The following is an 18,561-nucleotide window of genomic DNA, read 5'->3' as shown; positions in this document are numbered from 1 at the left end:
ACGAAAGAGTAAAAGTTAGGAAATTTCTAATGAATGAAGAGTTAGTGGGGAATAAATAAGTTGTGATAGGGACCTAGAGAAGGAAAAAAAGTCAACCCTGATTTATAGAAGAGTCAGGCACCAAGATTTGAGACTAGCCATTCACTGAGTGTCATTGTGCATCACCCTTGACTATTAGAGCTCCTCTCACTCTATGAGAGCATAGAAGAGGGAGAAGGCAGCCTCATCTGGTCAGAGTTGCAGAGGCTTTTCCAGAGCAGGTGGTGTCTGAGTGGGCTTTGGACCAATGGATACGCCTGCACCAGACTTTCCCAACATGAAGCCAAGAGTGAGAAGTTTAAAGTGAATAGACAGAGGTCATATTTTACTTTAATCTTGAGGATATTATTGAACCTACAGGAGTTTGAACCATGAAGATGACGCAATCGCCTTCTTTTTAGCTTGTTAAGTCTGGTGGCATTTGGAAGGTAGATTGAGGAGGGATGGATGGCACAAGGAGACCAGTTATAGGAACTCGGGCTCTGTAATTGATCCACTTTTCCATCTTGATGTTTGGACCAGGAGAAGTCCAGGAGGTTTCCTTCAACTGGATTAAGGATTGGTAATTTTATAGTTCCAGCTCAGATGCCAAGTTCCTCTCAGGGACTGGTGGAAGGAAGATCTGACTCAGAATATCTTGTAGTGAGAAAAAGAGATCAAGCTTTCTCATCAAAGTGAAATCTTTGTTTTTTTTTCCACGAGATCTTAAAGTCATTACATATATTGTAGTGTTATTTTTTTTGACAGTTCATTTGATATTTACTTTAGAATGTTATTGATTTTTAACTTTTTTTTTGTGCTGCAGATATAAATGAATGTGCATTAGATCCTGATATTTGCCCAAATGGAATTTGCGAAAATCTCCGTGGGACCTACAAATGTATATGCAATTCAGGATATGAAGTAGATTCAACTGGGAAAAACTGTGTTGGTAAGAAGTTTCACCTGTTTTCTAGGACATTTCATGCATCATGCATTCCTTTCTTTGATGCTTGGAGGAAACTGGTCTTGAGTAGCTTAAAGAACTGGGCAAATGGATGCTCTACACTTTGGGTGTCAGCATGGCACATACATGTCTTGATTAACTAAAATTTACATAGCTGAATCTTGACAATTTGTAAATGTATTCATATATCATATTCACTTCTTAAAAGAAAAGCTCCTTAGATGTGTAAAATGCAAAGATTTTGAGCCGTTCTCTTGTGGCTACAAAGGCATCCCTGTTTTTCTCAGGAAGCAGTTCTTGGTAAAACCGGCTCTCCCCCAACCACTTATTAGATTTAATCAGAGAAAAACCCAGCTTATTTTCAGTAATAACTGCTCTCTGTTAAGTTTAACAAACACCATTTTTGATGCTCTAACAATCCTTAATGAAGGTATCAGCCAGTAACTAAATAAATCCTTCGGTTGGGAAGAAAATGGTCAACAGGGGCACTATTATTTTTTCTTCAACTTTCTCCATTTGCCTAAACTAGTGTTTTCTAGTTCTGTAGAACTAGAGTATATTGTCCAAGTGTATTGTCCATTCTGTAGTGTAGTGACATGCTACCTCAAGTTTCCTAAAGTTGGGCTTCTAAAATTGGAATATTCATGCTTGTGGGAATATGCCAGAGGGTACCAAAATCAAAATGTAAGATGGTCCATCTTTTTGATTTGGAGGCAAAACACATTTTACATCAAAGGGAACATACTTTCATTAAGTAAGTTGAAAATTAATAGGCTTTAAGATAGAATGGGGGCATCAAATATAGTTTTTACTTTCTGAAAGCCATTTACTTTCTGAAGAGCTTACTCTCTTCTGCCATTAGTGGTATTTTAGTGGGAGGGTTTGAAAAGTACTGCTTTAAGGTAGTCAGTCTTTGGAACATGTAATAATTCAGAGATGCTACAGATTGAAATAAACACAAATGTCCTTCTTTTCATTCTTTCAGCACATAATCTAGTAAGTATCAAGTACTTGTTGGGTGCTAAACTTAACTATCTCCCATCCTGCCACTAGACAGTCGTCCTATGTTCTGACCCAAGAAAAGAAAGTTCCTTCCCCCACATGTCCCTGGATATCAAGCTGCTTTATTTTCATGGTCCTTTACGATTTGAAGTCCTCTGGCATTGGGGAGCTTGCTGAAACACTTGGACTTCTCCCAAGAAACTTGTTGCCTTTGATTGGACAAACAATGCCTTAGTTTATAAAAGGAGTCAGATTAAATTATATCATATAGAACATTACTCCCTTGGACAGGGAAAAATGGCCATATCAATTGAATATTTCTTTAAAATTTACTATACTATATTGAAGTATTAAAAAAATGACCATCTTTGAAATATCGATAAGTTATCCCCTCACCTCTCATTGTACACATTCTTTCCAAAGCTCCTCCAGCCTAATTGTATATTTCTGACTCCTTTCAGGAATCCTTGTACCCTAAAAGTGTACAAGGTTCTCTACAGTTCTTTTAATCTATTGCAAAGGCCTTCATTCAAATTAAACTTTTTTATTCTTGGCCATTTCTTCTTTTTCTTTTCTTTTTTATCATAGCTCTTCCTCCTACAAAATTCTGTGTTTATATTAACACTCTGATATTAGTATTAAAACAATGGGGGCAGCTTTACTCAGTGACACATGATGAGGGTCTAGACTCTGTATCTATGGCTCTGTCTATCAAATGAACAAGAGAGAATGGATTATAGAGACAGTGACAAGGAAAGCTAACTCCAGACATCCTAAAACAAGCCTTTAATCTCTTTGCCCCTCTGGCTCTCTTTGCACCTCTCTGACTTATTTCTGTAGGTCTCCTGTGCTCACACCCTCTAGCATTCTCTTCTTCTTCCCTATACTTTCACTGTTTTGCATAAAAGATTTTTACTTTTATCTTCTTTTTAACTACTTAAAGGACAGAACATGATAAGAATACTGCTCCTCTTGTACAAAGTACAGTTCTCTAATTTTGCAGGTTGAAGCAGAGTGCCACACATAATAGATGCCTTTATTGTTAGGGCTGCTGACGATTGTCATTATGGGCAAGATAGAGATAACAGTTATTTGGGAAAAAGTGGACATCTTACTCTGAATATTTTCACCTGCTTTCCTTCTTAATATGTGGCCTTTGACACATATTAGAACTATATATAAAAAGAACTAACACATATATAAAAAGAACTAACAGTAAAGCAAAGCCTCTTCTCTACCCCCATTTAAATCAGTTTTCGTCTGAGTTTCAGGCTAAACCAGTACCTAAGAAAATGGAGGATGGGAGCCGGTCAAGGGAACCACAATCTTATCATAAAACTCTCTTCTTTCAACTTCAGGTCTCTGTTTCTCTCCCTAACTTTTATTGCTGGCCCAAACCTGGCCCTTCCTTCTTTGTGGCCTACATTGACTTTTGAGAAATGAATTTTTCCTCTCTCACACCCTTAATGTCAGGGCCCCTTTTTAGGGTACAGTTGTTATTTGAGTACAGATGGTACTTTCAAACTAGACTCCACTGAAAACAGATTTTACTATTTCATTTTTCTATAAGAGCCTCCCTTCATCAGCAGACACAAAAAAATCATTATTTGGGCAGGCCAGAAAGACACAGAGATGTTTTAGCTTCATCCAAAAATCTCCCATGGGAAGCAAAAGGGAGAGTTTGGGAGGCAGTAGAGATTCCTCCTTCAGTGCTTTAGTATATGCTCCAAAGTTGGACCCGTTAGCATCAGGTCAGAAGTATGTTCATATTTCAGATTATGCTTGGAGGTATGAAGTTAGGGATCAAAGGCCCACTCCAGCAATTTCCCACACAGAGTTCCAGGGACTGGCTGTTTTTATCTTAACCATCAGTCCTCAATTTAAAGTTCCAGATTCTTCTGACATCATCAAAATTTAAGAATTGCAATATTGAGCCTTTTGGGAAGCATTAGCATTCCTTATATCATTCTGACGGAATTCTCAGCATGCTATTTGCTCAGACAATAACGTAACTTTGTACTCGATTTTCCCACGTTTTAAGTGCTTTATACATATGGTGCTGATTTAAGTATATTTACTGCTGTGAACCCATGCAGCTCTCCAGTGCTGAACTTATGTATCCTTTATGTTAGGGCTACCAGCCTGTCAAATGATGATCTAACAGGATCTCTCAATGTGTAAAAAATTCCTTGTGAATGTATAGCCTATTCTGTGGGCAGTGTGATGTAGTTTAGCCCAAAAGGTTACAACAACCTGGGTAATTTCTACACTTCCTGAATGATCTAAGTCATACATATCTAAAAGTTAGATTTTTGCGTCAGACAGGCTATTATTCAACTGAAAGCAAGGAGTTTTCCTCAGCTCTCTGAATCTCAACTCTGAATTTCTAATGACTATTACAAACTACAGATTTCTTCATAATATAAACATAGCCAGAGATCATTTAAATTATTTTAAGGAAGAAACACCCAGCCTGGAACTAACACGTATCAAAAATGGACCGTACTCTTTAAATATTTATTAAGTTCCTTAAATCAATAGAATTAGTCCTTTTAATTCTGGCACAATGAAACAATTTATATAAAGTAAAGATTAATGATTTCCAGCGAATACAGGTTGTCTTCCTGCTAAAGAAAGAAATGAACTCAGTAGTGTTTGGTGATTTTAAACTTTATAGATACCTCGTATAGATAATCACATCAAGCCCCTATTTTTCTGAAATTAGTAATTTAAACAAAAAGCAAAGGTACAGGAGTTTGCCTGTTTGCTTGAATTAATCATATCATTATAACTTAAAAACCTAACCTGAAAAGCAAAGAAGTTGCTTGCAAGGGATCAGCTCTTAAGTTCATTTTCATTGGTTTTACAGATATTAATGAATGTGTATTGAACAGTCTACTTTGTGACAATGGACAATGTAGAAACACTCCTGGAAGTTTTGTCTGTACCTGCCCCAAGGGATTTATATACAAACCTGACCTAAAAACCTGTGAAGGTAAACTATATTTTTGTTCTTATACCATGTACTTTGCTGTCTTTTGGAATGCCATTGGAAAACCGTGAGAATAAATGAGAATCTCTTCTATTTTAGACAGTTATGCCACTTTAGTTGAGATTCAGTGATCCTAAATGGCACTTGTATGCACTTTGTAAGCTACTGACAGTACTTGCCTGCAATTGGCATTTTATTTGCCATTTATTTTGTGTTTAAATGCCGTTTAAAAGTATTCATTTTGCGTTTGTCTGCAAGGGGCATTTTATTTGCCATCATTTAATAGCTGAAGAAAGTATTATGTATATGTTATTTGAGTTAGCGATTCAGAAATCACACTTAAATTTGCTCCAGATTTTCTGAATAAAAAGATTCAGCCATGTGTCAGAATCTGTAGCGTAGAGACGTGCTCGATTCCTACTTTTGGCATTCTATCTAGTGTAGAAAAAATCTGTTTAGGCCAGCTTCCCTATCTAATGAAGACTGTGTGGCAGCAATTGAGGCAAAAGTTTAAATATTCATTCATGCCCAAGACTAGTTTTTAGCAGTAATGTAGATGTGTTTTTGTTTCAGACATCGATGAATGTGAATCAAGTCCTTGCATTAATGGAGTCTGCAAGAACAGCCCGGGCTCTTTTATTTGTGAATGTTCTTCTGAAAGTACTTTGGATCCAACAAAAACCATCTGCATAGGTATTTATCTTTCTGAGAATGATTTTCCTATGTTTATCAATGCTGCTGTTTTATTTACTTATATGTTTATTTAAGGTCCACTTTTACTGCAAAAGAGTTTAAGTAAGGAGGAAGAAAATTAAAAATGATCATTAGAGCCGGCCCCATGGCTTAGCGGTTAAGTGTGCACGCTCCGCTACTGGCAGCCCGGGTTCAGATCCCCGGCACGCACTGACGCACCGCTTCTCCGGCCATGCTGAGGCCGCGTCCCACACACAACAACTAGAAGGATGTGCAGCTATGACATACAACTATCTACTGGGGCTTTGGGGAAAAAAAAAAAGGAGGAGGATTGGCAATAGATGTTAGCTCAGAGCTGGTCTTCCTCAGCAAAAAGAGGAGGATTAGCATGGATGTTAGCTCAGGGCTGATCTTCCTCACGAAAAAATAAATAAATAAAAATGATCATTATTCCTTGTTTCAAGATGCTATTCTTGCTGTAATTCCAATGCACATGTTTGAATTTTTGGTATAGATTCTATTAAGTGTCTATTAATTGTCATTCTCCCACTCTGCAGAAACCATCAAGGGCACTTGCTGGCAGACTGTCATCGATGGGCGGTGTGAGATCAACATCAATGGAGCCACTTTAAAGTCCCAGTGCTGTTCCTCCCTTGGTGCTGCCTGGGGAAGCCCATGTACCTTATGCCAAGTTGGTAAGAGAAACTAGTGCTGTGGCTCTTGTGCCCATTCCGCTGATCATTTTTCTTAGAAAGGGGAAGCCAGTACTTGTTCATTTAGATTCACATGGGAATTTTAGAAGATTTACTTCTGTTGACCTCAATGAAACATATTGCTGAATAGGAAACTAAGAAAAGTGTCAAGGACAATCATTTTATGTGATTTGGTTAATTGATTGTTTTCTCTCACCACATTGTAATGTTGTTAGCTGGTGTTGCTTTCCTGGAACAGCAATTCCTATTGGCTTTCTCGAGAACTTCATGATTAGGAGTTCTGAGCTTTTTACAGGTGCATATTTTCTTCCAAAAAACTGATGTAAAGGAACCAGTATTCATGACTAAACTTCTAAATCTGTTGTGAAGCTAAGGTTTGAGAACCTCATTGATGATTTTGTTGATTCAATGTTGGATATATAAATATATGAACTTATATAGTGTGAATGCTGCAGGGCATGAGATCTTCAAGTTCTGGATTTTGTTTTCCATAAAAATAATTTATGTTACAGTAATCCTGTAGTGTGATTCCTGTGTTAGGGCTAATAGCAAGAGAGAAATCTAGTCAATTTCCTTCTTAGTCATCCGCTTAACATGATCTTTAGGGTACCTTTGGGTCTCTTAGGATATCTCAGAGGAATTGTGCTTTATTCAAGGAGACATTTTATTCTTCTTCTTCATCTATGTAATCTCAGAAACACTTTGTTATCTCAGACTTATTCATAGCAACAAAATCTAATTCACATTCCAGGTCCTCTTTCGTGTTTCTTATACTATGTCATAACTACAAAGTCTGGATATTGTTATCTCAAATTTGTTTTTCGGTTTTTTGTTTATTTTTTTTACAGATCCCATATGTGGTAAAGGCTATTCAAGAATTAAAGGAACACAATGTGAAGGTATTTATGATTATTTATAAACCATAAATTTCTGTGTGCATGAAGAATGCTTGTGTTAACTTGGACTGGATAAAGCTGTCACGTAACTTCACAGTGAGAAATATGCAGCAAAGAAAAAAAATAATGAGAAGTGCAAAACACAACAGATGTGAATGTCACAAGCATATATATGCTATTGCCAGTGTCAGACCACTGTGGCCAAAGGACAGGGTGACTGAAAATGTTTTAGGCTGACTATGTTTAGAGTGACCGCACTTTCAAGGTGCTATCATCAGGAAGAGAATAAAGGAAGTTTTTGATGAGGCTATAACATTTGCATTTTTCTTGGTTTGTCCTGGTTTTTTGTTGGTTTGTTTATTTGTTTGTTTCATGGTCCTGGGTGATTCAGAAGGACACACTCTGTTGAGTTGTTGTTCAAAGTGTACGTGGACTCTCTCCAGTTTGCTGTGATTCTTTCTGATGGAGTCCCAGATAGACATAGGTCAGGGTGACTAACACAACCTGACATGACACAGCAGCTGAAAAATTTTAAAAACATCAATTAGTCCCATATGTGGGATAAAATGAAGTTTTTTCCCTGCTAAAATAAAGAGGAACACTACAACCCCCACCCAAGGTCTTGCTTTCCAAATGATGACTGAATCCTTTGGCGTTTCTCTGGTCCAGACCCACTGTTAATAACTTATGTGACCTCAGCAGCATATTTTGATGTACAAGTGGCCAGAACAACAACAAAAAGAACCCGAAAGGTAAATTTCCCCCTCCCTATTTATCTCTTTTACAAGGAAATATTTAGAATATTTTTTCAACATCCCTGGCTTGGAAAGTTTCTTCTAAATAGAGACACAGTGTGTGAGTTTCTTAACTAACACTCCCTGTTTTTGGCATTGGCAAGTAAGTGCCTTTCTTTGGATTAACTTGATGGTGAATATTTTTCCAAATTAAGTGAAGAGAACATACTGCTCTCCATTAAGCAAACTGGGAAGGACTGGACCAGTACATTTGAGAGAGATTGGGTGAATGATGAATGAATGAACATGAGCATCTTTTGACTCTCTGCAACTCAAGCTGGGACCACCAAGGCTTTGACAGAACATCCTGAGACCATTGCTGAGTTAGAACTAGTTATGGGGATGTCTCAGCACTTCTCAAAAGAGATTCTTTTGACTGACCCCACATGTTCCTCAGTGGGAATTTTTTCTATGCTCACCCCCAAGCTATTTCTTCTTTGCTAGTTTGAAAGACCAGATTTCTGTTTCTCTACTTACTTTTAGACATCTGGTCTCATAAAATGAATTATGTGGCCCGTGGGAGCCCTACCTGAGATGTCCACAGTACCCAGAGCTGTCCCCAAGAACTCATACCATCTCCCTGTCTCTGAAACTCAAAAATTATTCCCTGAAACCAATGGAGAAACTCTTATATCTTTGGTAATTGGTGGGCTCAGTCTGGTTGTTATTCAAACATTCCAGAAATTCTACATGAGCTATTTGGAGGCACACTAGTTTTGTGTGCCTTATCAGGTTCAAAATGGCCTTTTCTGTCGTGAGAATAATTATGACTCCATGAATGGAATAAAGTAGAATGATGTTGTACAGATATATTAACTTTATGCTTTTTTTTCCTCCATAGATATAGATGAATGTGAAGTGTTCCCAGGAGTATGCAAAAATGGCTTATGTGTTAACTCTAAGGGATCATTTAAGTGTCAGTGTCCCAGTGGAATGACTTTGGATGCCACAGGGAGGATCTGCCTAGGTAAATACTGAGCTGATTACTTTTCTAATGAACATTTTTTAAAGATTATTATAAACTCAGTTAACGGGATAGAGCTGAATATTTGGTTCCCAGTACAGACACACACACCCCAAATTTAGCATTTCCATTAGGATCCATGGTGGTTTTCTGGACAAATAGTCTTCCTGATTCAGCTCTTTGTTCATTCTTTATAAAAAGAATAGAGAACGTGTTAGTGAAGAGAAACTTTAGTCCTTTATTGATATGTGACTATTCCTTAAATCACTACCATCACAGTTATTATTCCAGAGCTCTTAAATCTGCCCCCCATATGTCATGGACCATAGAATTACAAGATGAATGGTGGGGAGAACATTTTTGCTTAACTGGAAACTGTAGCCCATGCCTGCTAGGCATGTCCTGCCATTGGCCAGAAGGACAGGTCCTTATAGGAAACTCATGTGAGTATCAGGAGTGAAGAGTGCCATAATCCTGAAGAGTGAACCTGAGGGAGCCCAGGGCTGTTGTCACAGCCAGTCATGCTGGGATTCTCCATGCCAGCTGCTAGAGCCCGAGTGACAATGGTGTGGAAGAGACTGAACACAGAACCCTGAGTTCTTGGAAAGCTGCTCTGTGGACTTGTAATGGCAGCAAGTTTGAGATCCCACAGTTATGCTTGTGAGGTCTGGCAGAGTTATTCTGGTGTTACTACTATGGCTTCTGACTGCCAGGAATATGTCCCTTGGATCACTGGTTTCTGAGTCCATGACTCTGGAAATGATGCTCAGCCACATTGTGTATCTGAAACTGTATTATTACTCTGAAGAGCATCCTTAGTGAAGGACTACTGTAGGTGGTTAAAAGATGGGTATGCGGTTAAGGGATTTGGATAATTTACAGATTAGAACTAACAAACCTTTAAATGTAGAACTTTTTGGTTTATAATGTAAGCAATGTGGACTAGAAAAGCTGGAATTCAAAGGCTAGAGTCTCTTTGTAACTATAGATGTCAGTTAATCCCATTCTGAGTCTTAGCTTCTTTGTTTAGGAAGAATTAGCATTTAATGAGAATCTTCTTCTAAGTTCTTCAGTTGAAAGATGCTTCAGTGTTTAATTAAACATGCATTTAAAAATTATCCGTCTTAATAGAGGCAACCTGAATGTAAAGTTGCCCAGAGGACTTCAGAAGTTTTCTAACATTAAAGTAAGCTCAGGCTCCCACTTATATCCAGAAGAATGTGCACAGAAGCACGTGTTGAGTGAAAGACATACTTGAGGAGCGAATGGCTTTTCTTTGCTATTTTTCCTCTTTAATCTCAAGTGGGGCAGTCCTCATTTCCGAGTTAACATTCCACCTCTCCAAAAATGAAGTGGATCTGAGGAAAAGGTGCTAGGGCTAGCTCAGATGTTCTCCAACAATAAAGACCGCAGTTTGCTTTTAGCTAGAGGGATGTCAAGACATCAAGGAGTGCATGCACTGGAAATAGTCATGGCCTGCACAGGGAGAAAACATCTCCCACAAAAGCATTGTAGGATTTCTCAGAATACTGCTCCTTATGTAGCATTATCAGAAAATACCTAAAGTTGAAAAGAAAGTTTCCACAAATAAGAGGTGCAAATAAATATGAGCTGCCAAAGAGAAGAGAGTGTTTATTAGGTGGAAATATCCACCACAAAGCCTAGATTCCTTTTGAGGAAAAAATTAATTCCAGTCAATAAGTATATAGCAAATTATTATGGGTCGTGTACTTTGCCTAACACAACGTTGGCAGTTTGAGGCAGTGAAAACAGAGTAGCTGTCTTCAGTCTCCTTCCTTTCCCTCTGGCAGATATCCGCCTGGAGACCTGCTTCCTGAGGTACGAGGACGAGGAGTGTGCTCTGCCCATTGCTGGCCGCCACCGCATGGACGCGTGCTGCTGCTCTGTTGGGGCAGCCTGGGGTACCGAGGAATGCGAGGAGTGTCCTGTGAGAAACACACCTGAGTATGATGAGCTCTGTCCCAGAGGACCCGGATTCGCCACAAAAGAAATTACAAATGGAAAACCTTTCTTCAAAGGTACAGTGGTTTCAGTGGTTGACTGCTCTTCTTTTTAGATCAACAGGATACATTTTCATGAGCCCAGAGTTCTGCTAACAGAATTGCAATGAATAACATCATGTGGTCATCCCTGGATCGTCTCAGGATGCGTTCTTTGCTTTCTGAGTTGTATATAGCAAAATGTTCACCTGTAATGGATTTTTATTTTTTTACGTCTCAGGACTTCCTGAAATCACCTGCCTCTCCCATCTAGCCATTATTAACTGTTAAAGTAGATTTTAACATTATCCTAAGCTAAACATAATTGAAAGGAAAATCTTCTTGGGAAATTTTCATGCCATCTGCCAGAGCCGTATGATATAACCTCCTATCTGCTGATTTGAAGCATCTGTGCCACTGCGGTCCACCTGAGTGTAGATAATGGAGGTGAATGGCATGAGAAACCCAGTGGCAGGTCCTCTTTGTCCAAATATGGCAAAATTCATTCCTGTAGCAAACACTCTCCAGTGACTTACGGTGTTTCAAATATTATTTTATTTTATTATGCTATAATCTAAAATCCATGTGAAAAATAAGAAGTTACAGATTTAATCTAATTCCAAAATTGAGTTAACTTTTTACATACAATGATACAGGACTTGTTTACTTCAGCATATTTAAAAATCGTAATTGGTTACTCAGAATTCCAGTTATTCAGAAAGGCCCAGCTTATGGTCCCAGTATAGTTTTGTGTTGGTTGCCCATTGTGTCTAGACCCAGCTATTATACTTCATAACTAAATCAACTTATAAAAATGGAAAATGAGTATATAAATATCACTTAATTATCCTTACATAAAACAATGTAGACCATTTTTTTCTTCTGAGCGTTTGGTCCAAGAAGCCCTGGGAGTTAAAACTGTACTGTCTAGAAAGACAGTTTCTAGAAGGCCGTCTTAAATGTCTCTTAAGTAAGTTCAAAGGAACTTGAATGATTTGCTTCCAAAGACTATGGCAATCCACTGCCGCAGAAACACTTGATGTTCTTGAGATTTAATCTGCCAGTCCAGTCTCTCATGACATTTTGTAGAAATGAACTTATATTTCTTGAGCTTTAGGTCTTGCTTTGGAAAGACCCCTATAAGGGAAGCTCAGATCACATGTTACATATACACTGTCTTAGTGTACAAGAAACTCTTTTCATTATATTAGTGAAACCTTAATATTAATTGAGGAAATATTTTCTCAAATAATGTATACTATTTTAAAATATTTTAAATGGTGTCCATTATTTGCAAATAATTTAAATTATAAGTGACATCTTTGAAATTCTTATATTTTAGGTATATCCAAAAAAGCATCAAAAAGCATAAATGAATATCTCATTCCACTATACACTCAATTGGTTGCTGTGGGGCAATATATTCCAATAATCTTCTACATGCTTTAAGTATAGACACTAGTGGTTTAGAATATTTATTCATTCATTCAGCAGAAGTTAAGTGTTCAGTATGTATCAGGCAGTGTGCTGGGCTTTGGAAGTCCAAATAAACACATTCTTTACTTCTCTAATATTGCTTTCTAAAATGTAGAAGTTTAAAAGACTAAAATATTTACAAAGTCGTATTTCTCGTGGATCATCACACATTCTTTAAAATGAGTATCACGAAGACCTTAATTCAAGACCCTCTAACTTCCTGGGGTTAAGACGGTGGGCATTGAGACCTCCTAATTGGTTGCTCATGAACTTTTCATATATTTTATTTTTCTTGAAGATATCAACGAGTGCAAGATGATTCCCAGCCTCTGCACCCATGGCAAGTGCAGAAACACCATCGGCAGCTTTAAGTGCAGGTGTGACAGTGGCTTTGCTCTTGATTCTGAAGAAAGGAACTGCACAGGTCAGTAAAGGGGCTCACCTTGGAGGGACACCCTTTAGAACTCTGCATCTGTAACATGTTGCCACAAGAATTGAAGCTCTCCTGATCCTCATACTGCCACTTGCTGCTTTTGTGCAGACATTGATGAATGCCGCATATCTCCTGACCTCTGTGGCCGAGGCCAGTGCGTGAACACCCCAGGGGACTTTGAATGCAAGTGCGATGAAGGCTATGAAAGTGGATTCATGATGATGAAGAACTGCATGGGTAAGTGTGTGACCATTTCATCAACACAGGAAAAAAAGGATTCCAAGAAGCTTTGATGACTCATAGCCTATGTCCCAGGTTCTTCCTGCTCCCCCAGTGCACTGGTCTCCTGACCAGTGAGTCAGGAATCTGTCTGTGGCAGAGGGAGACTGACATGCGGACAGAATGAGGGAATTCACGCTGTGGGGTGGTGAGTGGCTTGGACACCAGTTATGGGTCCCTGAGAAGTAAGTTTAACACCTAGAATAGACACCCCAAGGAAGAGAGAACAATTGAAACATAAGCCATATTAGGGGTCACATTATAGGGTTTCTGTCCAACATTTCTAGAAAAGGAGATTGATTAAGATGGTGGCATTAGATCAAGTTCCCTAGAAACAAGCCTGAGATGGGTTTTTTTTTTGAGGGAGTGCTCTCAGGAGGAAGCTGTAAAGTAGTGAGAGAAACAGCTTAGGGCAGGGGAAGAAGAAAAGCCAAGAGTTCAGCTGCATTTTAGCCTCAACCTGATCCCACACGGGACTTGGAGGGTGAATGGTACCAGAGGGTTGTACCACCTTGAGGCCAGAAGGCCAGGATATTGTACTCTCCTGTCAGTTAGATCAGTCATTGGCCATGGGCAGCCCCCAGCATGGGACGGGGGTATAATCTCTCACCTCCCAGGCCTTTCTGAGTGAGGTGGACAGTAGTTCTCCAAGAAGGGAGCCTGTGAGCCATTACCAGCCAGGAATCCCAGCAACTGGGCAATGAGTGCACTGGGCTGGTCGTGGGGTCCTGGGCAAGACACCACCAACATCTTCAGCATGGGTCATTTCCATTTTGCAGATATCGATGAGTGTCAGAGAGATCCTCTCCTATGCCGAGGAGGTGTTTGCCTGAACACCGAGGGAAGTTACCGCTGTGAGTGTCCTTCTGGTCATCAGCTGTCCCCCAACATCTCGGCATGTATAGGTAAGGAGGAAGACACTTACTTTTGGTCAGTTATTAGACCCACATCTCTGCCAGACTCAGAAGCTTATGGCTGGATGTTTGCTATTTTTATTTTCTCAACAGACATCAACGAGTGTGAGCTGAGTGCACACCTGTGCCCCAATGGCCGCTGTGTGAACCTCGTAGGGAAGTACCAGTGCGCCTGCAACCCTGGCTATCACTCCACTCCCGACAGGCTGTTTTGTGTTGGTAAGTTTTATATTTTATGCTATTTTATATTTTATTCAATCTCTTTCTAAAATACTCAAGCAATGTTCTCTAAGTTCTTTTTCCATCACTAGTTACTTTTACTTAATCTTTCCTGTTTTCCTGTAAGTAAAATTCTTCTCATAGTGGCTCACAAGCTTTGGATCTCACCTCCCTTGTCTGTTTCAAGAACCAGTTCAATGCAGGATATAGAATGTTCTAGCTCTAACAAGTATAATTTGACCCATGCTGTTTTGAATAGTGAACAGTAGCACAGCCTTTGTTTATGCATGTGCACACCCAGGCAGATCAGCAAGTGATTACAGATCACCTGAAGTAAACGAAGCATGGTGAGTGCCATGAACAAGACAAAAACTATAGGGTGCAGTCTCTGCCATTAGGGTTTAGATCAGCTAAAAGACTCCAAAGAATTATTATTGGGAAGATGACCATGGTATGTTCCTATCTTACATTGAAATAGAGGCCAGGTCTGACACTCCTTAAAGGTGGGGTTTTGAGGGACAAGCCTTTTGCTTTGTGGCTGCTCCGCAGTAGGTTTAGTTGTGCTGAGAACAGTGGCACAGAAAGCCCTGTGCCCAAAGTCAAAGTGAAACTTTGTAGAAACTGCCAGTTTGGGCCTGGTTGGGGGTGTATCCCATGTAGAAGTGCTGAAACACGTCGTTTCCACCCAAAATCGTAAGTCAGCCCAAATTCTTCTGAAATATGGCCTAGGACAACTCAGAACTCCAACTCAGGTCCTTGAAAAGGATTGGAACCTCAGCCAATCAAACTGAATGTCAAGTTTATAACTGAATCCGTGACCCAAAGAATTTCACCCACGTGCCCATTGTCATAACTGGGCTGTGTTCTCCTAACACCTAGCACTTCTCCTACATTGCGTGTGGCACAGCATTGTATACTAAATTGTTCATCTAACTTGCTGGCTGCAATGTAAGTATTATGAAGATAGGGATAGTGTCTATCTCATTCACTATTAGATTCTCATCTCTAGCACATAGTAGGTATGTAGATAATATTTGTTGAAGGAACCAAACAATGCAGTGACTTCCATTTGTCCTAGGATGCTTTTTTAAATTTCGTATTTTTTTTGTTTGTTTTACTTGACCCATGCCTGGAAACTTGTAACATGTGCTATGATCATAAACACAGAGGAAGGTGATATTATTTTCCTTTTTCTTAGACATTGATGAATGCAGTATAATGAACGGTGGTTGTGAGACCTTCTGCACAAACTCTGAAGGCAGCTATGAATGTAGCTGTCAGCCAGGATTCGCACTAATGCCTGACCAGAGGTCATGTACCGGTAAGTAGGTTTTAGCCTCCTGTGAAATCTCTCAATAACTGGTCCCTATGTAGAGTGGTTCAGGGCCTGGGCTTAGGAGTCAGACCGTCCTGAGTTCAAATCTTTGTTTTGTCACATATTTTAACTGTGTCCTTGATTAAGATCCTTGGCATCAGCTTCCTCATCTATAAGATGGGGTTCAGATTGCCTGTGTGGAAGAGTATGTACTTAGCATAGTACCTGGCACATGCTCAATAAATGGAGTATAAAATACATTTTGTTCATTGATCAGCATTTTGAAGAATCTGATCTTTCAGCCTACTTCACTCCTCCTCAGGGTGTGTTCCCTGCACCAGCAGAATCAACATCATCTCAGAGTATGTTAGAAATGCAAAATCTCAGGCCCCACCCCAGATCTACTGAATCAGAAACTTCTGGGGGTAGATCCCAGTAATCTGTTTTCACAAGCCCTCCACGTGATTTTGGATGCAAGCTAAAATTTGAGAATTGCCGGTTTAATTTACACTTCTGTTCTATCACCCTGAGCTAGAAGAGCCATGTAGCCAGCTGGAGATGGGAAATGAGGTGGGCAATACAGGTTTTGATTTTGGCTCGGGTTAAGAAGAGAACTTAGGTTTAGGAACCAAAATTATTTAACAGACCTAGAAAAGTCTCCCTAAAAAGCCCTAGATGTAGGGGCTGGCCCCCTGGCTTAGTGGTTAAGTGCATGCACTCCGCTACTGGCGGCCCAGGTTTGGATCCTGGGCGTGCACCGACGCACCGCTTCTCCGGCCATGCTGAGGCCGCGTCCCACATACAGCAACTAGAAGGATGTGCAAGTATGACATACAACTATCTACTGGGGCTTTGGGGGAAAAATAAAGGAGGAGGATTGGCAATAGATGTTAGCTCAGAGCCGGTCTTCCTCAGCAAAAAAAAAAAACAGGAGGATTAGCATGGATGTTAGCTCAGGGCTGATATTCCTCCCAAAAAAAAAAAAAAGCCCTAGATATAAATTTGGCTATAAAAATTAAATGTTAAAATAAATATTTTTACTAAAAATGCAGCTAAGTAGATATACCTATTTCAAGCAATTTTCACCTTAACATATCAGTAAAACAGATGATAGACCTTAGGCATTTAAATTTGACAATTAGAAAAATAAGATTCCTAATCATTTTTGAATGATAAATTTATATCAGAGATAAAAGTGCTAGTTAAACAATGGACATTTAAGTGTGTGTGGACTTTGATAACTGAACAGTATGTTATGAATCTTGAAAAAGGTTCTCACCTTTTTTCCCTGGGATAATCTGATGGGATAATTTATGTAAAGCTTCGTCTGGATTTGAGAGCTAATAGTCTTATGAGAGTAGGCTGACTTTATTTGACTTGAGTCAGTTAACTTTTTCATCACTAAATAATAGAACCAATATCAACAACATGCCATTGTTGGTTTTATTCTCTGCAGACATTGATGAGTGTGAAGATAACCCCAATATCTGTGATGGCGGTCAGTGCACAAACATACCTGGAGAATACAGGTGCTTGTGTTATGATGGATTCATGGCATCTGAAGACATGAAGACTTGTGTAGGTAAGCAAAGACAGAATTTTCTAATTTGTCTGGTTATTCACAAGCATTGTTAAATTACATAAAGATTAGTTTGAGTAGTTGGTAGACAGATCCTATGGGAAAAGTAAGGATATTTAGGGGCATAGTACTAATATTCCAAAGCCAGATTCCAAAGAGCAACTTTCTTGTGACTGTGATATGAAGTCATATATGTCATGTGGACTGAGCTAACCATTGGTCAACTCCAGATGGACATTTATTTTATGTGTATGCATTATTTCTATCCACTTCACCCTCATTCTGCTCTGACTAGAATTTAGACTTTAAAACGTTTGACTAAAGGCAAGCAAAATTTATTTGTGACAAGAATGCAATAAATTGTAGAATTGGTTGTATTTGTTTTGGAGAGTTTCTCTTGCTGCGTCTTCAAATTTGTTAAAATTTTCTTCTGCAATATCTAATCTCTCTTTAATCTCATTCAGTATATTTTTAATCTCAGACATTGTAGTTTTCATCTCTAGAAGTTTGATTTAGGTCTTTTTTTACATCTCTACTTAATATGTCCAGTCATTCCTCTAGCTTTCTGAACACATGAGATACAGTTATAATAACTGCTTTAATGTCCTTGTCTACTAATTCTGTCATCTATGTTAATTCTGAGTTATTTCAATAAACTGACTTTCCTCTTCATTATAAGTCATATTTTCCTACTTCATTGAATGCCTGGTAGTTTTTGATTGGATGCCAGACATTGTAAATTTTGCCTTGCTAGGTGCTGAATATTTTTGTATTCCTAGAAATATTTTTGAGCTTTATTCTGGAACATAGTTAAGTTATTTGGAAACAGATTGATCCTTTCTAAGTCTTGCTTTTAAGCCTTTAAGCGGCAGTTAGTCTAGGGCTAATTTTGCTCCATTACTGAGTACCCTTCTGGATACTCTACCCAATTCTCTGTGAATTATGAGGTTTTCTAGTCTGATTGGGAGGAACTAGCACAATTCCAGGCCTTCTGTGAACTCTGAAGATTGTTTCCTCCAATGCTTTTGGGTGGTACTTCCTCCAGCTTCGAGTAGTTTTCTTACATGAATGCACTGATCACTACTTATCAGATAGATCTCTGGAGATCTCTGGAGCTCTCTCTCTGTGCATCTCTTTTCTGTCCTTTACTCTGCCCTATGAACTCTAGCTACTTCGCCTTCCAGGACTTTCAGCTTCATCTCCTTGACTCAGGGACCCTGTCTGGTACCATCTGTCATCCCCCTCTCTATGCCATGACCTTAAAACACTCCCTACACAGAAATCTAGAGGCATTCGTATAATTCACC

At 39.1% G+C, this 18,561-nt stretch overlaps 1 protein-coding gene across 1 annotated transcript in view; it reads left to right on the top strand.

Annotated features, from left to right (window-relative positions):
* Positions 1-18,561, top strand: part of FBN1 (fibrillin 1) — a 227,559-nt gene that overhangs the window by 140,862 nt on the left and 68,136 nt on the right. Inside the window, exons 18-30 of the mRNA XM_058541525.1 lie at positions 845-970; positions 4,857-4,982; positions 5,553-5,672; positions 6,230-6,367; positions 7,234-7,284; positions 8,917-9,042; positions 10,851-11,078; positions 12,814-12,939; positions 13,057-13,185; positions 14,007-14,132; positions 14,235-14,360; positions 15,559-15,681; positions 17,132-17,257. Coding sequence (XP_058397508.1) covers positions 845-970; positions 4,857-4,982; positions 5,553-5,672; positions 6,230-6,367; positions 7,234-7,284; positions 8,917-9,042; positions 10,851-11,078; positions 12,814-12,939; positions 13,057-13,185; positions 14,007-14,132; positions 14,235-14,360; positions 15,559-15,681; positions 17,132-17,257 — 1,671 coding nt within the window. The remainder of the gene's footprint in view (positions 1-844; positions 971-4,856; positions 4,983-5,552; positions 5,673-6,229; positions 6,368-7,233; positions 7,285-8,916; positions 9,043-10,850; positions 11,079-12,813; positions 12,940-13,056; positions 13,186-14,006; positions 14,133-14,234; positions 14,361-15,558; positions 15,682-17,131; positions 17,258-18,561) is intronic.

Source organism: Diceros bicornis, chromosome 5, assembly GCF_020826845.1.
Source record: "Diceros bicornis minor isolate mBicDic1 chromosome 5, mDicBic1.mat.cur, whole genome shotgun sequence".
In the NCBI taxonomy this organism is placed as follows: domain Eukaryota; kingdom Metazoa; phylum Chordata; class Mammalia; order Perissodactyla; family Rhinocerotidae; genus Diceros; species Diceros bicornis.
The sequence above is the reverse complement of the archived record's forward strand: the minus strand, read 5'-3'. Positions and strand labels throughout refer to the sequence as shown.